This window comes from Diabrotica virgifera, chromosome 8 (assembly GCF_917563875.1).
Source record: "Diabrotica virgifera virgifera chromosome 8, PGI_DIABVI_V3a".
Taxonomy (NCBI): Eukaryota; Metazoa; Arthropoda; class Insecta; order Coleoptera; family Chrysomelidae; genus Diabrotica; species Diabrotica virgifera.
In genome coordinates, this window is record NC_065450.1 from 224,500,642 (window position 1) to 224,517,720 (window position 17,079).

At 32.9% G+C, this 17,079-nt stretch overlaps 1 protein-coding gene and 1 long non-coding RNA gene across 2 annotated transcripts in view; both read right to left on the reverse strand.

The window, feature by feature from the left end:
- Positions 1-556: 556 nt before the first annotated feature.
- LOC126889310 (uncharacterized) lies at positions 557-10,287 on the reverse strand. The gene is made up of 2 exons (XR_007699980.1): positions 3,374-10,287; positions 557-2,365 (listed from the first exon to the last, which is right to left on the reverse strand). It is a non-coding gene; the product is annotated as an uncharacterized LOC126889310 (long non-coding RNA).
- A 2,738-nt stretch (positions 10,288-13,025) lies between these two features.
- Positions 13,026-17,079, reverse strand: part of LOC114336713 (N(G),N(G)-dimethylarginine dimethylaminohydrolase 1) — a 34,146-nt gene continuing 30,092 nt past the window's right edge. The window contains exon 5 of the mRNA XM_028287074.2: positions 13,026-13,790. Coding sequence (XP_028142875.2) covers positions 13,665-13,790 — 126 coding nt within the window. The 3' untranslated portion in view covers positions 13,026-13,664. The remainder of the gene's footprint in view (positions 13,791-17,079) is intronic.

A 17,079-nucleotide genomic window follows, 5' to 3' on the forward strand; every position in this document is an offset into this window, starting at 1 on the left:
CATTTAGTAATATCGCATAAACACGTGCTACAACTAGATAACTAGAGTTAGCTAGTTATAGCATTCAGTGTATGTCGCATTCACGATTATTTCGATTTGAAAATAGTTTGATAACTCATCTTGTCAAGTTTTAGGAGTGAATATTAGAGTCATTTGAGTTTTATCAACTTTCGTCAATAATAAATAAATACTTAACCCGTTTGGAGCGAGTTATCAAGTTTTTACACAATATGAAGACAAATAAAATACATCTTGTGAACTAATTATCTCAAAAATTTCAATTTTGGAGTTATCAAGTTATAGTACTAAGGCGACGATTTTGTCCTGGTTTACATCTAAACATCTCTGTATTAGCACATTTACTGCAAATAATGCTTCTCTGGTTCCTTGAGCACCCAATATTCCAGAAGACGCTGATGCCATTAGCTTAGACCACTTTTTTCCTCAGTACCAATTTGGACTAGTTTCAAGTTAACTCTTTACAGCAGCCGCCTAGAAAACATATTTTAAAATATAAAGGAAACAGACGATATTAAAATAAAATAAATTAACATGATTTTTGCATTCTATACGTTTATTCCAGATAAATATGTAACCATCAAATATAACCGATATTTAAAAATTTTAAAATACCACAGAAATATATTCAACATATGAATTTCTCGATAACAACGCAGGAAAATTGTCTTTTTACGCAGATGTTTAATACATTTTTATAACATTATTCGTATACTTATTAGTGCACGGTGATCGCCAACTAGAAAGGCCAAATTCTAATCTTCATCATCTTAGGTCCAGTGCCCACGGCGCAACTGTTTTAAAACTACGGTCTAAAACCAATTGCACTCGCAAATACACACATAGGAAAAGTCTAGGGATATTTTTATAACATAATGTGACGAATTACCGACCGTAAATAACAGGTTCCGTCTCGACAGCGCGTCACGTAAGCAGACATCTGGAAGGATGACTCATTAGACGAGCGAGGAAAAGATTTCTCGAGAATGATCGCCTACACTACTAAAGTTGGGCGGTTCCGTTTTTCTGGAACGTTCAAAAACATGACTCATATTTTTGTATTCAATATAAATAAGGATGGATTTTTTAGTAGTTAGTCTGTAAAAATAAATTCGTCTGTACTGTTATATAAATAAAATCGTATATAAATACGAACCGCTTGTTTCTTTGTAATTATAAGTTATTTAAGTAAAAAAACCGCTACAATAATAAATTAATAAAAATAAACTCACGCGGTCGTTTAATTTCAGCCTGACAGTTTGTTAACATCATCCATCAACGGCTTCTCGGCTTCATTTGAAGATACTAAAGATAAGTCGCGTTGGTTCTTTCTAGTTGGCGATTACTGTATTATTTCCTTCTTAAAACCATCGTTTTTCTTTGAAATGTACCATAAAATTACAATTTCCATCCCTTGTTTTCGAGTTACAATATATTATAAGACAATTTTCAAATATGAAATCAAATCTATATCAATAATTCCGACATCATTGCTTTTGTTTTAATGAAATGAATGTCGACTCGATTCAAGTTCTCTGTTTAACCAGATATGACAATATCAAAAGGCACCGCTAGGAAAATATTCCAATATGCGGTTCAGAGAACTGTATGAAACGAGTATTTGTACTCTAATACAGAGTATGGCATTAGTAAAATTAGAAAGTTATCTAATTATCTAACTTTCTAATTTTAATAATGCCATACTCTGTATTAGAGTACAAAGACTCGTTTCATACAGGTTCTCTGAACCGCATATTGGAATATTTTCCTAGCGGCGCCTTTTGATATTGTCATATCTGGGTTAAACAGAGAACTTGAATCGAGTCGACATTCATTTCACTTATTCTCCGTTAGAGGGCGTTCTAACCATACTACGGTATAAATAGTTTTATTTTTGTACCGAGAACTACGGATGTTTTGGTGTAAATTTGTCTTCTGCAGGGCCTACTTGACAAAATAGTACTATCGGGGATGGCAGGAGACAGATTTAAATCAAAACGCTCTCTAACACCAGCTCCTTATTTCAAACCCAATTACTGAGGAAACCCACTGACATTTCTCTCGCCTATGGCGCTACAACCCAAGTCGGGCCCTGCCCCCTCCCTGGGGGCTGTTATCTCTGTCCCTGGCTGCTCTCCTCCAGTTAACCACATGCCTAGTGCTAAATCTAGGACAATTTCAACTGATAGTTAAACACAATAAGGTAAATTTCTCATAATTGTAATACTTTTAAAGGAAAACAACGAAAAGCCCCATAAGCCCACGATGCCCCCACGATGAGGCATAAGGATGCTGAAATAGCTATATGGAGATGGTGGTCCAACTCTGAATCAAATATAAACAAAACCTGCCTTGATCTTTTTTATCTTTTTCATTTTTACTCAGTTTGGGTGTTTAGAAACTGTCTTTCGGTCCTTTTCCTTGACGAAGGGAAGGTAAATGCGTGGCCTAAGCGTCCTCTATTTGCTTTCTCCTACTTTCGTCGTCTCTTGTGATTATATATTGTAAAATCCGGAGATATGGGATGCAGCCAGAAAGCAGTTTATTAACGAAAAGTCTTAGATTTAAAATATTGTTTATTATATTTTTATTTCAATTATTCTAATTGTTTAAAAGGTAGTAAACTTTGCATCTGGGGCTTTTCGTTGTTTTCCTCGTAATACGAGAGATGTCGCTGAATTGCGTCTCAGAGGTGGGTTCATTGCATTGCGATGGTTTGCCTTAAATTGGCAGAATTGTTTGTATTTCCTTCAGAGTTGAGACTTCTGAGCTTCGCCGATGAGGCATAAGGATGCTGAAATAGCTATATGGAGATGGTGGTCCAACTCTGAATCAAATACAGTGGAACCTCGATTATCCGTCTCTCTGTTAACCGTCACCTCTGTTAACCGTCAGGGTCCATACCTACATATGTAAGTTATATTGACTACATAAGTAAAAATTAGTCATCGATTCATTTTGTTTGAGCATTGCGATAAGCCAAATGAAATTCGTTGAAATGTACACCTGCAGTTATGCCACCACCTCATTTTTTTATGTAAATAATTTTTGTTCTTATTCAGGGCTCTGGATTAAATTTCAATTTAAAAAGGTGATAAATGATACCGTGCTTTTAGAGTTCTATTTTTAGAATCGCAAGCCGAAAATAAAAATGCACAGCACTAATAATTATTACAGTCAATATCTGTGTGTCGCCGTAATTAAATTTGATTCAAATTCGAACATAGATTGTGTCACTTAGTCGTTTGATCAATTAAGTTTTGTTAATGTTCTATTAACCGTCTTTTCGATTATCCGTCATACCCTTGGTCCGGTGCCCTGACGGATAATCGAGGTTCCACTGTATAAACAAAACCTGCCTTGATCTTTTTTAACTTTTAAAGGGTTTTTACCCACATATTTTTATTTTGGTGGCTCAGCATGTTATTATCCTGTTTCAGCACTGATGATGATCTTTTTTGATCGAAAACGTTCTGGGATTATGATGTAGCCCTTTAAGGGACTTTAATTAAATATATACCTTTTATAACGGATTTTTACTAAATAAATTTTTCAAGAAAATTTATTTCAAATGAGGTCATGAGAGCCAGAGTGGCCTAACTGATTTTGACATTACTTTACATAATCAAAGAAAATGATCAGAAGTTAACAATGTCCGATTGCTTTAGTAGTTTTATGTTGATCAAGAATCATTATTAGTCAACATACAATTACTAAAACAAGCGGACATTGTTAGCTTCTGATCAATTTTTTTTTAATTATGTAAAGTAATGTTAAAATCAGTTAGGCCACTCTGGCTCTCATGGCCTCAAATATGAATTGAGATAGATTTGCTTTTATATTTTCATCATTTACTTAATTGATAACAGTTACATACAATTTTCCTATATTGCGAATTGCAATCTCAGCTAAATAGTGAAAGAAATGTCCCACACAATGCCATTTCGTAATATAAAAAAGACAACGTAGAATGAAGTAAACAATTCTGTTATATATGTAGGTAAAGTCCTTTTCATGAGCATTTTTCAGTGCGTCACAGTTTTTCGATTTCTTTCTAATGCATTAAATTGTATGTGACAGAAAAAAAGGCAAGTCTGTGATTACAGACATTGTTGTCGATAGATGGCGCTATAATCGAAAAAAAAATTATTTACGAATTATATAATACATCTACGAATATAATCTGTACAATTAGAAAACTATAAGATAAGACAATATAAATTGCCAATTACTGTCACTTCCTGTTGCGTTTAGTAAATTTCAATTTCCGACTTATCATCGACTTATTTCGTATGCTTTAAATGATGAGCACGGGTTAAGATTCAGGGACTCAACTGTATATTACAGCACATCGATTCAATATATCGAGAGCATTGGTTGGAACAATTCTTTACAAATTTTGTAACATTAAACATTTTAAGATCCAATTACATTGTCATACATATTTAGAGAGCATTTGCTACTCATGAAATACTTGGGTAATACAGAGATTTTTAATTATTTATTATTAGAAAATTATACACTTGCATACACTGGGATGTAGATAGGATGGATCTTATAGCTCTACAGCCAAACTCGAGACCTGGCCTTCCTCAACAAACCTCTTCATTTGTTATGGTATGTTGCCATTCTCCTCCACGACCGACTGCTAAGGAGATTTCTTGCGTCCTCTTCCACATTATCCTCCCATCGCTTTTTTGACGTTCGGATAGTTCTCTTCCTCTGTATTCTTACATTTAAATACATGGTCTGTCCATTGAAGGCACTGTAAGCGGACATACTGAGATAAAGGTGGTTCTTGTATCTGATTCGCCAACTGTTGTTCTCATTTATAGGTCGTGGTATTCGTCTCAGTACATTTCTTCCAAAGATGTCCATGCGGTTTATAGATTTTTGAGTCAATATCCAGGTTTCATATCCATAGCTCACTATCGGTTGGGTTATGGTCTTGTAGATTCGTATATTAGTTGTGGGATGTGAATTGTAAAATTCCCTCATCTTCCTCTAGTCTCAGAATCCGTATGGCTTGCATTTTTAGAAGGCTCGAATGTTGTAACCAAAGAAAGTTTTCCATTGTTTTTAATCTGGTACGATATAAAATGGTATTTTTAATATCATTTTATGTGCTATTAGATTAAAATTTTTTCTAGCAGATGTCGCCAGTGCATCCCTGCCATTTCGTTCGTGACTGCACGCGGAGTATTAACCTGGTTCTGTTACAGAGAAGAGCATATGTATCTCCTGATGAGGGGCTACGAAGCCCCGAAACCGGTAGAGATGCTTGCTGTACTCTCTGATTGAACTAAAAATATAATACGACTGCAGTTTCGGGTTGCAACAAAACTGAAAATGTTTATTCATTTTTTATTCGTATATTCTTTAAAGTACGTCCCGTGGTATAAATATCTCGTTCATAGCAAGATATGAAGTATTGGATAGGGTGATCCTTTTGCTAAGCTCTGCTTGACTTGAATGAGAGATAATTTCTCGAAAACCAGTATATCGGTGCCTACTAAGAAACCGGATACAAAATTTAAATGTGACGTACATTTTTTGCCTGCCAGTGTATTTTTGAACTATACTTTGTTTCACGTTAAGAATAGAACGTTACGCTTACGGAGATCAGTGTTGCCAAACCTCTCACGCACGGGTGAATCCTCGACTGCCGATATACGATTCATTCTAGTCAGTACGGCATGGCATCAGCGCCATGCCATTTCTATCGTCCATAAGAAATACATGGCGCTATCTTCGCAATGTTCTATTCTTAACGTGAAATGCTATATAGAAAAACTCTACAGTCTTTTAGAAAGATATATTTTGTTGTCTAAGGAACCAATTAGAATGTTGTATTACCCAAGTAACATTTTTAACGTTATTAGTAACCTCCCCCTCAAGCAACAATATTAATTTATTAGAATTCTAAATGGAATGACAATTTTCATAATACTTACGATTATATCGCATGTTCATCTGTTAAACATTGTTGATGTCAAATTGGTGGTCCATTAATTTGTATTTTGTATACAATATCCATTAGTATTTTCCTTTACTTTACTTAAATTTTTTACGTCAATTAAAAAAGTGTATTACAGTGGACTCTCTCTATAACGAACACGGATATTACGAGGTTTCGCTTATAACGAGGTACACTAGATGTCCGATGAAATTCATATTTATAACACCTATATAACGTGGCATATTTGGTTATAACGAGGAAAAATGAAATCGAAGAATACGTTTCTTTGCGTTTTTTAGCGCAGTAGTGGCTATAAACAAATACCCCAACTGCCTGTATATAGAAATGCCCAACATCTGTGTTATTATCGAGGCCAGTGCTGTAATAAACTCCACCGCCTGTAATAAACTTCCTGTGTATCTATTGACTGATATTGAATACTGTAGGAAATTTACAATTTACGATGGCGAAGTCTCATTGTTTAAGTCGACCATCGACACCTAATAAACTATATAAGAGGCATCAAAACATTTCAATATTATTATTGTCTGAACGAGATCTGCTTATAACGCGGTAATTAGTCTTCCATTTCAGTTCTCGTTATAAAGAGAGTCTACTGAAAAAAAGTGAAAAATCAGTAAAGCTATTGAACATTTCAAGAGCGGTTAAGAATATTTAAAAATCGTTATTATGAAAATGTTTAAATAAAGAAAGAATAACACTATATAGTGTACATTATAAATTATAAACAAACGTCAATAAATTCATAAAATTTGTCACCAACTTTAGCAGACGAACATATAACTATACAATTAATTTATTACACGACTTTGGTAAAAACAAATACAGTCAATAATATTAAAAGAATATATATGTTTTAGCTGACAGAAATTTCACAGCAATTTTGAACACACAGATGGAAAAAATTATAATGCTCTTTCGACCGGCATACTTTTAGACTGATTTCCTTTATAATAAATACTAAGACATTCAGATATTGTTTCTTAAATATACCGAACAAACAGCATCTAGCGATTATGGCGTTTCAACACGTTGCATAGCGTTTAGGTTATTATGACAGCTGTAGAAATTATTTTTAGGTTATGTTAGGTAAAATCATAGATATATAATACCTAGACTGCGCGCTGCTATCTTAAACTATCTGACGATTACGTCAGACAAAACTGAGGCTATTACTGCCGTCCTCAATTAAAACGCGGTATCTGCAAAAAAATTGAAAATCGAGTTTTTGCTATATGTGGTTTCCTTGTGACCATATTTATGCTTTTGCGATGTCTGAAAGCCGTATCATTTTATTTACTACCAAAATAAACAAATTGGAATATGCCGTATGTGCTAAATTTCAATAGTTGCTTAATTAAAATGCGGTATCTACAGAGTACTAAATTATAAAGCGGTATGTGCTAGCGAGTATCATGTACTTGCCGCGTTTTAATTGAGCACAGCGCATTTACCGCGTTTTATGAGACTGATGTTGCGACCTCGTATTTTGAACATTTATGGCTTGTAGGTATTTTGCGTATATAAAAAACAATTATAAGCTATTTATTTTTCTTTTTTGGTAACTATTCCTCCTTGTAAAAAACTATATTTGTAAATAAAATGCAGATACGGCACTATTTCTGATCCAGTAATATGTCCACTGCTCAATTAAAAAAAAATATGACTTTTTATTTACAGCTTTGATAAAAAATTGATTTTTTTTAATTTATTTTTAAATAATGTTTAACTATCATTAGAACATGTTTTGCGTTAAAAAGTTGTCAAAACATATAGAATCCTGAAAAAAAACATTGAGAGCCGATTTCTCGGTTTTAAGTTGGCTGCACATACCGCGTTTTATTTGAGGACGGCAGATTAGGTCGGAAGTCCTCTTTCTAATCGGAGGAGTTTATCAAATCGGCGACAGTGCAAACGTCAACGTCAACGTCATTGGATCAACCTCGTCGATTAGAAAGAGTCTTCCGAACTAATAGCCTCAGTTTTCTCTGTCGCAATCGTCAGATAGTTTTAGATGGCAGCGCGCAGTCTAAGTATTATATTTCTATGGTTGTTAGGTTAATAAGGTTAATAAGCATATATTAATGTAGATATTCTAATATCTGCAAAAAGTATGGCTGCTATAAGCAAACACATGTCACTGTAAATAGTTTTCAACATCCAATATCGGAAAAATTTACCGGGCTTTCAACGTTAACAACTGAGAGACATATATTTAAAACGGTATAGCTATATAAGAACACCAAGCCACCAAACTAATTCGATTCAAGTTCATCATCAGCTTCTTTTTTGTATAAATTGGTTGAATTTATAGTTGTAACCATTATTTCTGTCAGTGTAAAATTGACACAATTCTTTTGAATATAAGCTGATTGAAATGTTTCACAACTTGCTTATGAATGAGGTAAAGTTAACGCAGACAATACAAAAACACTGAAATTAGTAAATAGAGGATTACCGTCAAAATGTCTTATTTCAGAAAAAACAATAATTATCATACACCTGGCAACGCAGGATGTTATTTAAAACAGTGATATATTCAATCGGAAACATTCGGATTTCAATCGGAAGGCTAGAAGGATATATGATTTTCATCTCTCTCTAATGAATGGAAATATCATGCTATTATCTCTGTGAGTATCTCTCGCTGATTTTGTAATACCCACCATAAAATTTTTCCGTATCTGTATATCTTTAAGTTTTATGGAAAACGAAATAAAACGTTAAATTTTAAGTGATTTATTTTGTTAGTATTAAAGTTACCTGTCAAAAAATGTTTCAAGAATACATCAAACAGTCAAATGACACCTAGACATTCTCAGAACATTCAAAAAACAAATATAATAGCATTGTTTATATAGGGATAGTTGGTCAGCCCAATAGGAAAATTTATTTGATTCAAATTGAGACAGTCATCAGATGTCCCCACAATTTCTGTCAGGGTCGCAACGTCAAAATGCATAGACACCAAGTTGGATACGATCCTATTCATAACACCCCAACTCGCATAGATATTAAGAAAAATAAATATATATGGAAGAATATATTTAGAAATTGAATTAATGATGTCATGCTATTATATATATAATGTATAGTAGCTGTATATGCTTGCTATATATACAGGGTGTCCCGAAAAGATTGGTCATAAAGTATACCACACATACTGGGGTCAAAAATAGTTCGATTGAACCTAACTTACCTTAGTACAAATGTGCTCATAAAAAAAGTTACAGCCCTTTGAAGTTACAAAATGAAAATCGATTTTTTTCAATATATCGAAAACTATTAGAGATTTTTTATTAAAAATGGACATGTATCATTCTTATGACAGGAACATCTTAAAACAAAATTACAGTTAAATTTGTCCACCCCATACAAAATTTATGGGAATTTTGTTCCCTTAAACCCCCCCAAACTTTTGTGTACGTTCCAATTAATTCATTATTGTGTTACCATTAGTTAAACACAACGTTTTTAAATTTTTTTTGCCTCCCATTTTTTTTTCGATAAGCCAATTTTTATCGAGATGTGGCTTCTTTTTCAATATATTTACGTAAAAATTTGATGGGGGTTTTGTTCCTTTAAACCCCCCAAATGTTTGTGTACGTTCCAATTAAACTATTATTGTGGTACCATTAGTTAAACACAGTGTTTTTAAAACTTTTGCTTCTTAGTCTTTTTTTCATAAGTCACCTTTTATCGAGATGTAGCTTCTTTTTCAAAATATACCTAAAAATATAATGATAAATAAATTTTCAGATTATTAACAGGTCTCTTTAATCGTACTTACCATATACAAATATGTGGTGGATTCGACAAATATTCAAAATATCTCGATAAACACTGACTTATCGAAAAAGTACTAAGAGGCAAAAAAGTTTTAAAAACATTGTATTTAACTAATGATACCACAATAATAATTTAATTGGAACGTACACAAAAGTTTGGGGGGGTTTAAGGGAACAAAACCCCTATAAAATTTTTATGGGGTGCACAGATTCCACTTTAATTTTTTTTTAAGATGTTGCTGCCATAAAAATGCCACATGTCCATTTTCAATAAAAAATCTCTGTCAGTTTTTGATATATGAAAAAAAATCGATTTTCATTTTTTAACTTTAAAGGGCTGTAACTTTTTTTGTGTGCACTATTGTATATAGGTAAGTAAGGTTCAATCAACCTATTTTTGACCCCAGAATCTGTGGTATAATTTATGACCAATCTTTTCGGGACACCCTGTATAATGTATAGTAGCATGACATCATTAATTCAATTTCTAAATATATTCTTCCATATACATTTATTTTTCTTAATATGTATGCGAGTTGGGGTGTTATGAATAGGATCGTATCCAACTTGGTGTCTATGCATTTTGACGTTGCGACCCTGACAGAAATTGTGGGGACATCTGGTGACTGTCTCAATTTGAATCAAATAAATTTTCCTATTGGGCTGACCAACTATCTCTTTATATAAACAATGATAATAGTTGTCATAATAAATCAATCAATCACAGATTTGTTTGCTGACAGCCGCCATACTGGACCACGTGGTTAGGCATAGTGCTGAAGAAAATATTTTTAGGTTATGTTGGGTTATGTAACTTTTAGATTGGGTTAATATAATCGTTGGGCTGAAAAGTTCGTAAGCTAACATAGAAAGACATATTTTTTTAATAAAATTTCATTTTATTATTCAATATAGTTACCTTCGAAGGTGTTACAACGATTATAGCGGTCATACAACTTTTCAATACCATTTTTATAATACAATTTGTCTTTCGCCTCAAAATAAGCCTCAGTTTCGGTGATTACCTCTTCATTGGTGCTAAATTTCTCGCTTTCTAGCGAGCATTCTCCTGAGATCAGCGAAAACGTTGGCTGCGGAAGCAATTCGAAGCCCAATTAATAAAATTTTGCTATCGTTTTCATTGATTTGTGACATGGTGTGTTGTCTTGATGAAATAGCACTTTCTTTTTTCGTCGAAAGACCCGAAATTCCACTTTATCCATTTTTTTAAAACTAACACAAGTTGCTTATCTCCGAATGCTATATCTCATAAACTAATAGTTCGACAGCTGTCAAATTTATACACGAATATTTTTAAGGTTAGGGCTAAAAATCATATGGATTTGATACCAGTAGTGCCATCTATGTCACACTACGAACTTTTCATCCCACCTGTTAGTTTTCTTTAAAGTTCCAATGAATCAGTCTGAAAGCACAAGTCGTCAAAGCAATTCGTACATTTACACTGTAAAAACTAACTTCTGTGGGTTTCCAAAAGCCATCAATATATAAAACAACCACAACAATAATCATACAATAATACGATTCGCCAATAGATACGGAATATCACCACCTTTGGCTATTTTTATGCGAAATATAACAAATTACTAATATAATACTCGTATCTTAACAAAGTTATATCAAAAATATATAATTCGAGTAAACAAAAAATCTCATCGAAAACAATACAACAATAATAGGCCTGGATCCAGCGTACTAAAAAAAAGTTTATTAAATAGCAAGCTGAAAATTTGTTAATAGCTTAACGATGTCTAGTCGGACAAACTTTGATGTACGGGAACACTGGAACAGGGGAAGTCGTAATTGTGGAACAGGTTTCGAACGTCAGACTACGAAAATGTGCCATGTATTTTGTCAGACAGAACTTCCAATTGATTTGTTACTCTTTCATTAAACTCTTATGCAAAAATCAGACTGCTATTTACCACCAACAAAATTTCTGTCATTTAACATGTTCTACGTGTATGACTTATTAAAATGCTCAACATATTTGTCGAACAAACATTTTTTCATATAAAAAAAAATAAAAACCTTATCTTGTAAAAGGTATATATTATTATAAAATCTATAAAAAGGGCTATATCACAACAAAACGTTTTCGGAATCAATATTCCATCATCAGTGTTATCACAGGTTTACATGCTTTAAGCCACCAAAATATACAGGTAAAAACTAAAAACCCTTGAGTTATTTTTAAACAGTTGAGGTTACATTATATTATCCGATTTTAAAAAATGTTAAAAATATTTCCAGATTAACCCCTGGCATCACATGACATCAACTATATTGGTTGGAAAATTTGTTTACATGGCAGAGTTTAGGTGACAACTAAAAAGTTGTCACCTAAACTCTGCCATGTAAGGTCCTACCTACAAATTTTCCTACCAATACGGTTGATGTCATGTGATGCCAGGGGTTAATCTGGAAATATTTTTAACATCCTTTAAAATCGGATAATATAATGTAACCTCAATTATTTAAAAACAACTCAAAGGTTTTTACCTACCCGTATATTTTGGTGGCTTAAAGTATGTAAACCTCTGATAACACTGATGATGGAATATTGATTCCGAAAACGTTTTGTGTGATATAGACCTTTTTGGGATTTTAAATATACCTTTTACAAGATAAGGTTTTTATTTTTTGTGATTTATGATATAGTCAGTTACAGGAATTTTTCCTTGTGATATTTTTCATATACTATATAGCCTTTGCTATTGAATAAAGTTAAAAACAACCTGCTAGTTTTCACTTGTCAGGATGACAAGTTCCACAATTAAAACTTCCCCGTGTTCCCGTACATCAAAGTTTGTCCGACTAGACATCGTTAAGCTATTAACAAATTTTCAGCTTGCTGTAATAAAACTTTTTTTTGGTACGCGGGACCCAGGCCTATAAACAACTCATCTAAACCTCTACGTGAGTTTAAAATATATATCAGACTTCAATTTTCATATCTAATATGTATAGGACAAACACTTAATCAAATCTAAGTGTCTACTTAGACAAGCTTTTGTGGTGGATACCAAATGGAGGCACAAAGAAGTCGAGAGGCGCACTCAAGTGGTATAATAAGTAGCCATATCCGCAAGCGTCATTTTTAATTTATTCTCTTACTTTGTTGTCGCTCACAATAATGAGATAACGGAGTAAAACGGATTCGTTAGGTGGGGAGTATGTATACAAGGATAATATTCCTAAGAAGTACCTGTTCTTGCTTTATTTTTTTCATAAAACTAATGCAAATAACTTAGTAGTACTGCCGTGTACCATCAATAATGTTACATTACCAATGTTTGAAGGTAATGTAACATTCAAGCAACTACACTTGAGTGTCTTGAGTATCTACACTTGAGTATCTTTTTGGTCTTAATGTAAAGGCTTTCCTGATTTTGTGTACAATCTTAGCAATATTTTTATTCATGGCCGTCCCAGATCTAAACAAAAAATTTGAAACTTCTCGTGTAACTACTTTCTGGTATCATTCTTAATCTCTGCCTTTTACCATTTATATAAATATAATTATACTATACGAAACAGACTCAACAATATGTAGTCACATAATTCTTCTTTTAGTATTGATCCACAAAAAGTGCAGATCCACGACTCTCAAGAAAACTCCATCCGGTACCAACACAAAAAAACTTTTACTTGCACCATCGCCAATCAATTAAAATACCACAATACATACTTCAAAATACATAAATATATTGCTTAAGAATATAAACAGATCTAGATCTTCTAATCGAAGAACCGCAGTGTTCTTAAATAAAAAAAAATCGATAAAACTTATTGGCATTTCAACCCACAGAACCGCGTGTAATTTTTTACATTGTAAACACACATTCTTAACTAATTTAAAGGTTTCTTAAATGGCGAGTCCTTCGAACCAGTATACAGCTTGATGTCAAGCCACAAGACCGAAGAGCTAGTTGTGACATGTTAAGACATCGTCTAGGATAGTCTATTTTTTCACCGAAAACCTAAAAGTGTCACATAATATTAATCATTAAAGTAAAAAAACAGATGTCAATAGAGTGCATGTATCTAAGATGTGTCAAAATACTAGTCCCCAGTACACCGTCCTTTTTTGAAAATGATTACAAAAGTCTTAAAAATGGTTTTAACCGCTTCGTTTGAGCGAGTTTACCACTTTCTGAAAAATTTCAGAGTGCAGGTTGCCGGCCCTCCAGGCCGAAACCAAATTTTTTGAGTAGTATGGACATCTATAATAATAACCTATATCGTCGGCATACTGCCAAAAGTGACCAAGTCATGTTTGGGTAGTTTCGAGATAATGAAGTGTAAAGTTTTAGAAGGAACTATAAAATCGAACATGATAACTACACAGTTTTGAAGGTTTTTTGTTCCTAGGCTTAGTCATCTAGAAGCAAATAATGTAGTTAATAATAAAATAGCTCTTATCATAAACTAACAAAAATGCAATAAATATGACTTGGTTACTTCCGATGTAAGACAAAATTAATTAATATGACTTGGACATGACAAACTTTAGCAAATCGAACGTAGCTACCGATAAAAAATACCCGACATCCTTGGGCATTTCATACTTCATGCATTTCAGTTTAAGCCATTCAACATTATTGCCTCTTTTATCTTTGCTTTTATTTTTAACCAAGTTACTTGCTAGAGATTTGAAGTAAATTAAATCAGAATATATGGTGCGGAGGTCTGGGCTCTGACAGAGACGCGCATGAAAAAGTAGAAGCATTCGAACTTTGAGAAAATAGACAGTAAGCGCGGGCCAGGCAGGAGAAGACACCCGTGGCTCCAAAATCTGCGGAGGTGTTTTTCGCCTCATCGATCGAACTACTCAGAAGGGCCATAAGCAAGATCAGAATTTCCATGTTAATAGCCAAGGTTCGCAACGGACAGGGCACACAAAGAAGAGAAGAAATTGGAAAATCTTAATTCGTGAACGTTATAGGGACTACAACTTTTATTTTTATTTCATTTGGAACGTGCAAGTTGGAAAACGTTTCAAAGGTAATTGTGTGTAAAGATGAAGAAACTTTCTCCAACAAGTTATGTTAGATAATATCAAACAGCATGTGCTGCAAAATATACAAAAAAAGAGCCAAAATAAATTGATTTTGGTTCTGTCCACTTCAGCTATTAGAAAAACACAAATTCCTTTTAGAGTAGTTTTAATACTTTTAGTCCAGCAGAGTAACGCAGTTTCCATTTCACCTTCCCCTTTGACCACTTAATTCTGTCCAAGAAAAGCAATAAGCATTATTGGGTTTCGCAGTTTCATGAGTAGTTAAATTGTAGGTAGATAACTTTCTTGTATAATACATTTGAGAAACGTCCGACATTGGAAGATTTAAAACCAAAAGATTGTAGATCAAAAGTTGCACTTATAAAATTAGTATCTGTATTAATTTCTTCTAACCTTGTTTTTGAAATTTCTTTGCGTTAGAACAATGATTTTGACACAAAATTAAGTATACTTGTACGTAACGTCTACTTAAGTTAAATTGATCAGGCAAATTCAATATCAACTCTCTACCGAAAAAAGTGACCAAAGTCGACTTGGTCAGTTTTCGCAGTAGCGAATACCAGTATTATGACTTGAGCATTCTAAGAGGTACCTGAAATTAGGCAACCATATTTGTATTGCTACTTGAGCATTTTTTTCTGAAAAGATATTATAATTCTAAGTTATTTGGTCAATAAACATCAAAATGAGATTTTTTTGACTTGGTCACTTTTGGCAGTATGCCGACGATATGTTTCCTGCAGCCGATTTTGATGATATACATAGTTATAAACAAATGAAGATCAAAAAACGGTAATGTTTTGCTTTTTTCTTCTATTACTAAAAAGTATAGCATTCTAAACAAATTTGAGAATAAGAAACTCATAAATCATATAAAAAACTTCAATATGGCGTTCGCTGATTATGTCTATCCTTATTTGTTGCTTAGAAAATTGCAAAATAAGTCACAAATTTTGAGACTTTATAAATGTTCATAACTTATGTAAAAATTAAGTTAGAACCTTCTTATTACACGGAATGCTGAGACTTCTTGTGATTAAATTTTATTTTAAATTTCAAAGCAATTGGTCAAATATTTTAAAAGTTATTTAATTTGTTTATCCCAAGTTCATTTTTTTTGCAACACTATATGTCAGAAAATTATGAGGTTACAGTAATACTTCGGACAGTTTATGAAAGAAGAACATTTATACTATTAAGGCCCGGTTTTTCAGTGAGCGGTTAAAATTTTGGTTAACTAGCCTAGTTTAAATTTTAACCAATATTTTAACCCTCATAACGTTTTTCGGTGCTTTAAATCAAGTTAAGAAAATCTCGGTTAGCTAACCACTTTTTTTCTTCTGTTGGCAGCAGTAACTGTACGTGCGCATGTGCAATTCGAGAAATAATGATCAATTTGACATAAAAATAAATAAAAGACAAATTCATAATCAAATTAAAAAAATGATTAATGGAATGCAACTTCAAGTTCGGAATCTTTGTTAGTTCATAACGTCTACCTCGGTTTCATAACAGAAGAGAATTAGAATTACTGGGACGATTTAGACTTTTTTTCCGATTTTGTTTGTCAAAGACCACGGTCTTATCACTATTTGAACAGATTGAACAGGAAATAAGAAGTCTCTTTGGTAAATAATTAAGTATTTTGCTGTGTAGACAAATATAAAATAATCTTTTTAAAATATTACTAGGAATCATGCATTAAATCCTGTTACAGTAAGTGTAAACATAGGTACCTGTTACAGTTATATTTAAATTATATTTCCTTATAATCCCTTCACTGCACCAATGCGCAAGCGTAACCGCAAAATTCGGAGTTAAACCATCTAACGAGGATCGGTTAAAATCGTGATTAACTTAAACGAGTTTAAGCTCTAACCTAGTACTGAAAAACTTATTAAACATGAATATTTCGGTGACCAAAAAATAAATAGGTTAATCCAGCACTGAAAAACCGGCCCTAACTGAATTTAAAAAAATAACAAAAAGTAATTTTAAACAGTGTAAAATATTTTTTTCAAAAACATGTCGATTTTTTGCTTACTTATAAACAATTAGAATAACTTTTTAACCGTTACCCGTAGAAAAATTATGTTTTCATTTTTAGAAAGACTGAAGACATTTAGAAAGAAAAAAAATATCCTAGGACAATTGGGACGAAGTTACCCCCCCCCCCTTTTTAATTCACATGTTCTTGCAAAATAATTTTGCAATATTTAGAAATATTTTTTGTCATTTTTTTTAATTAA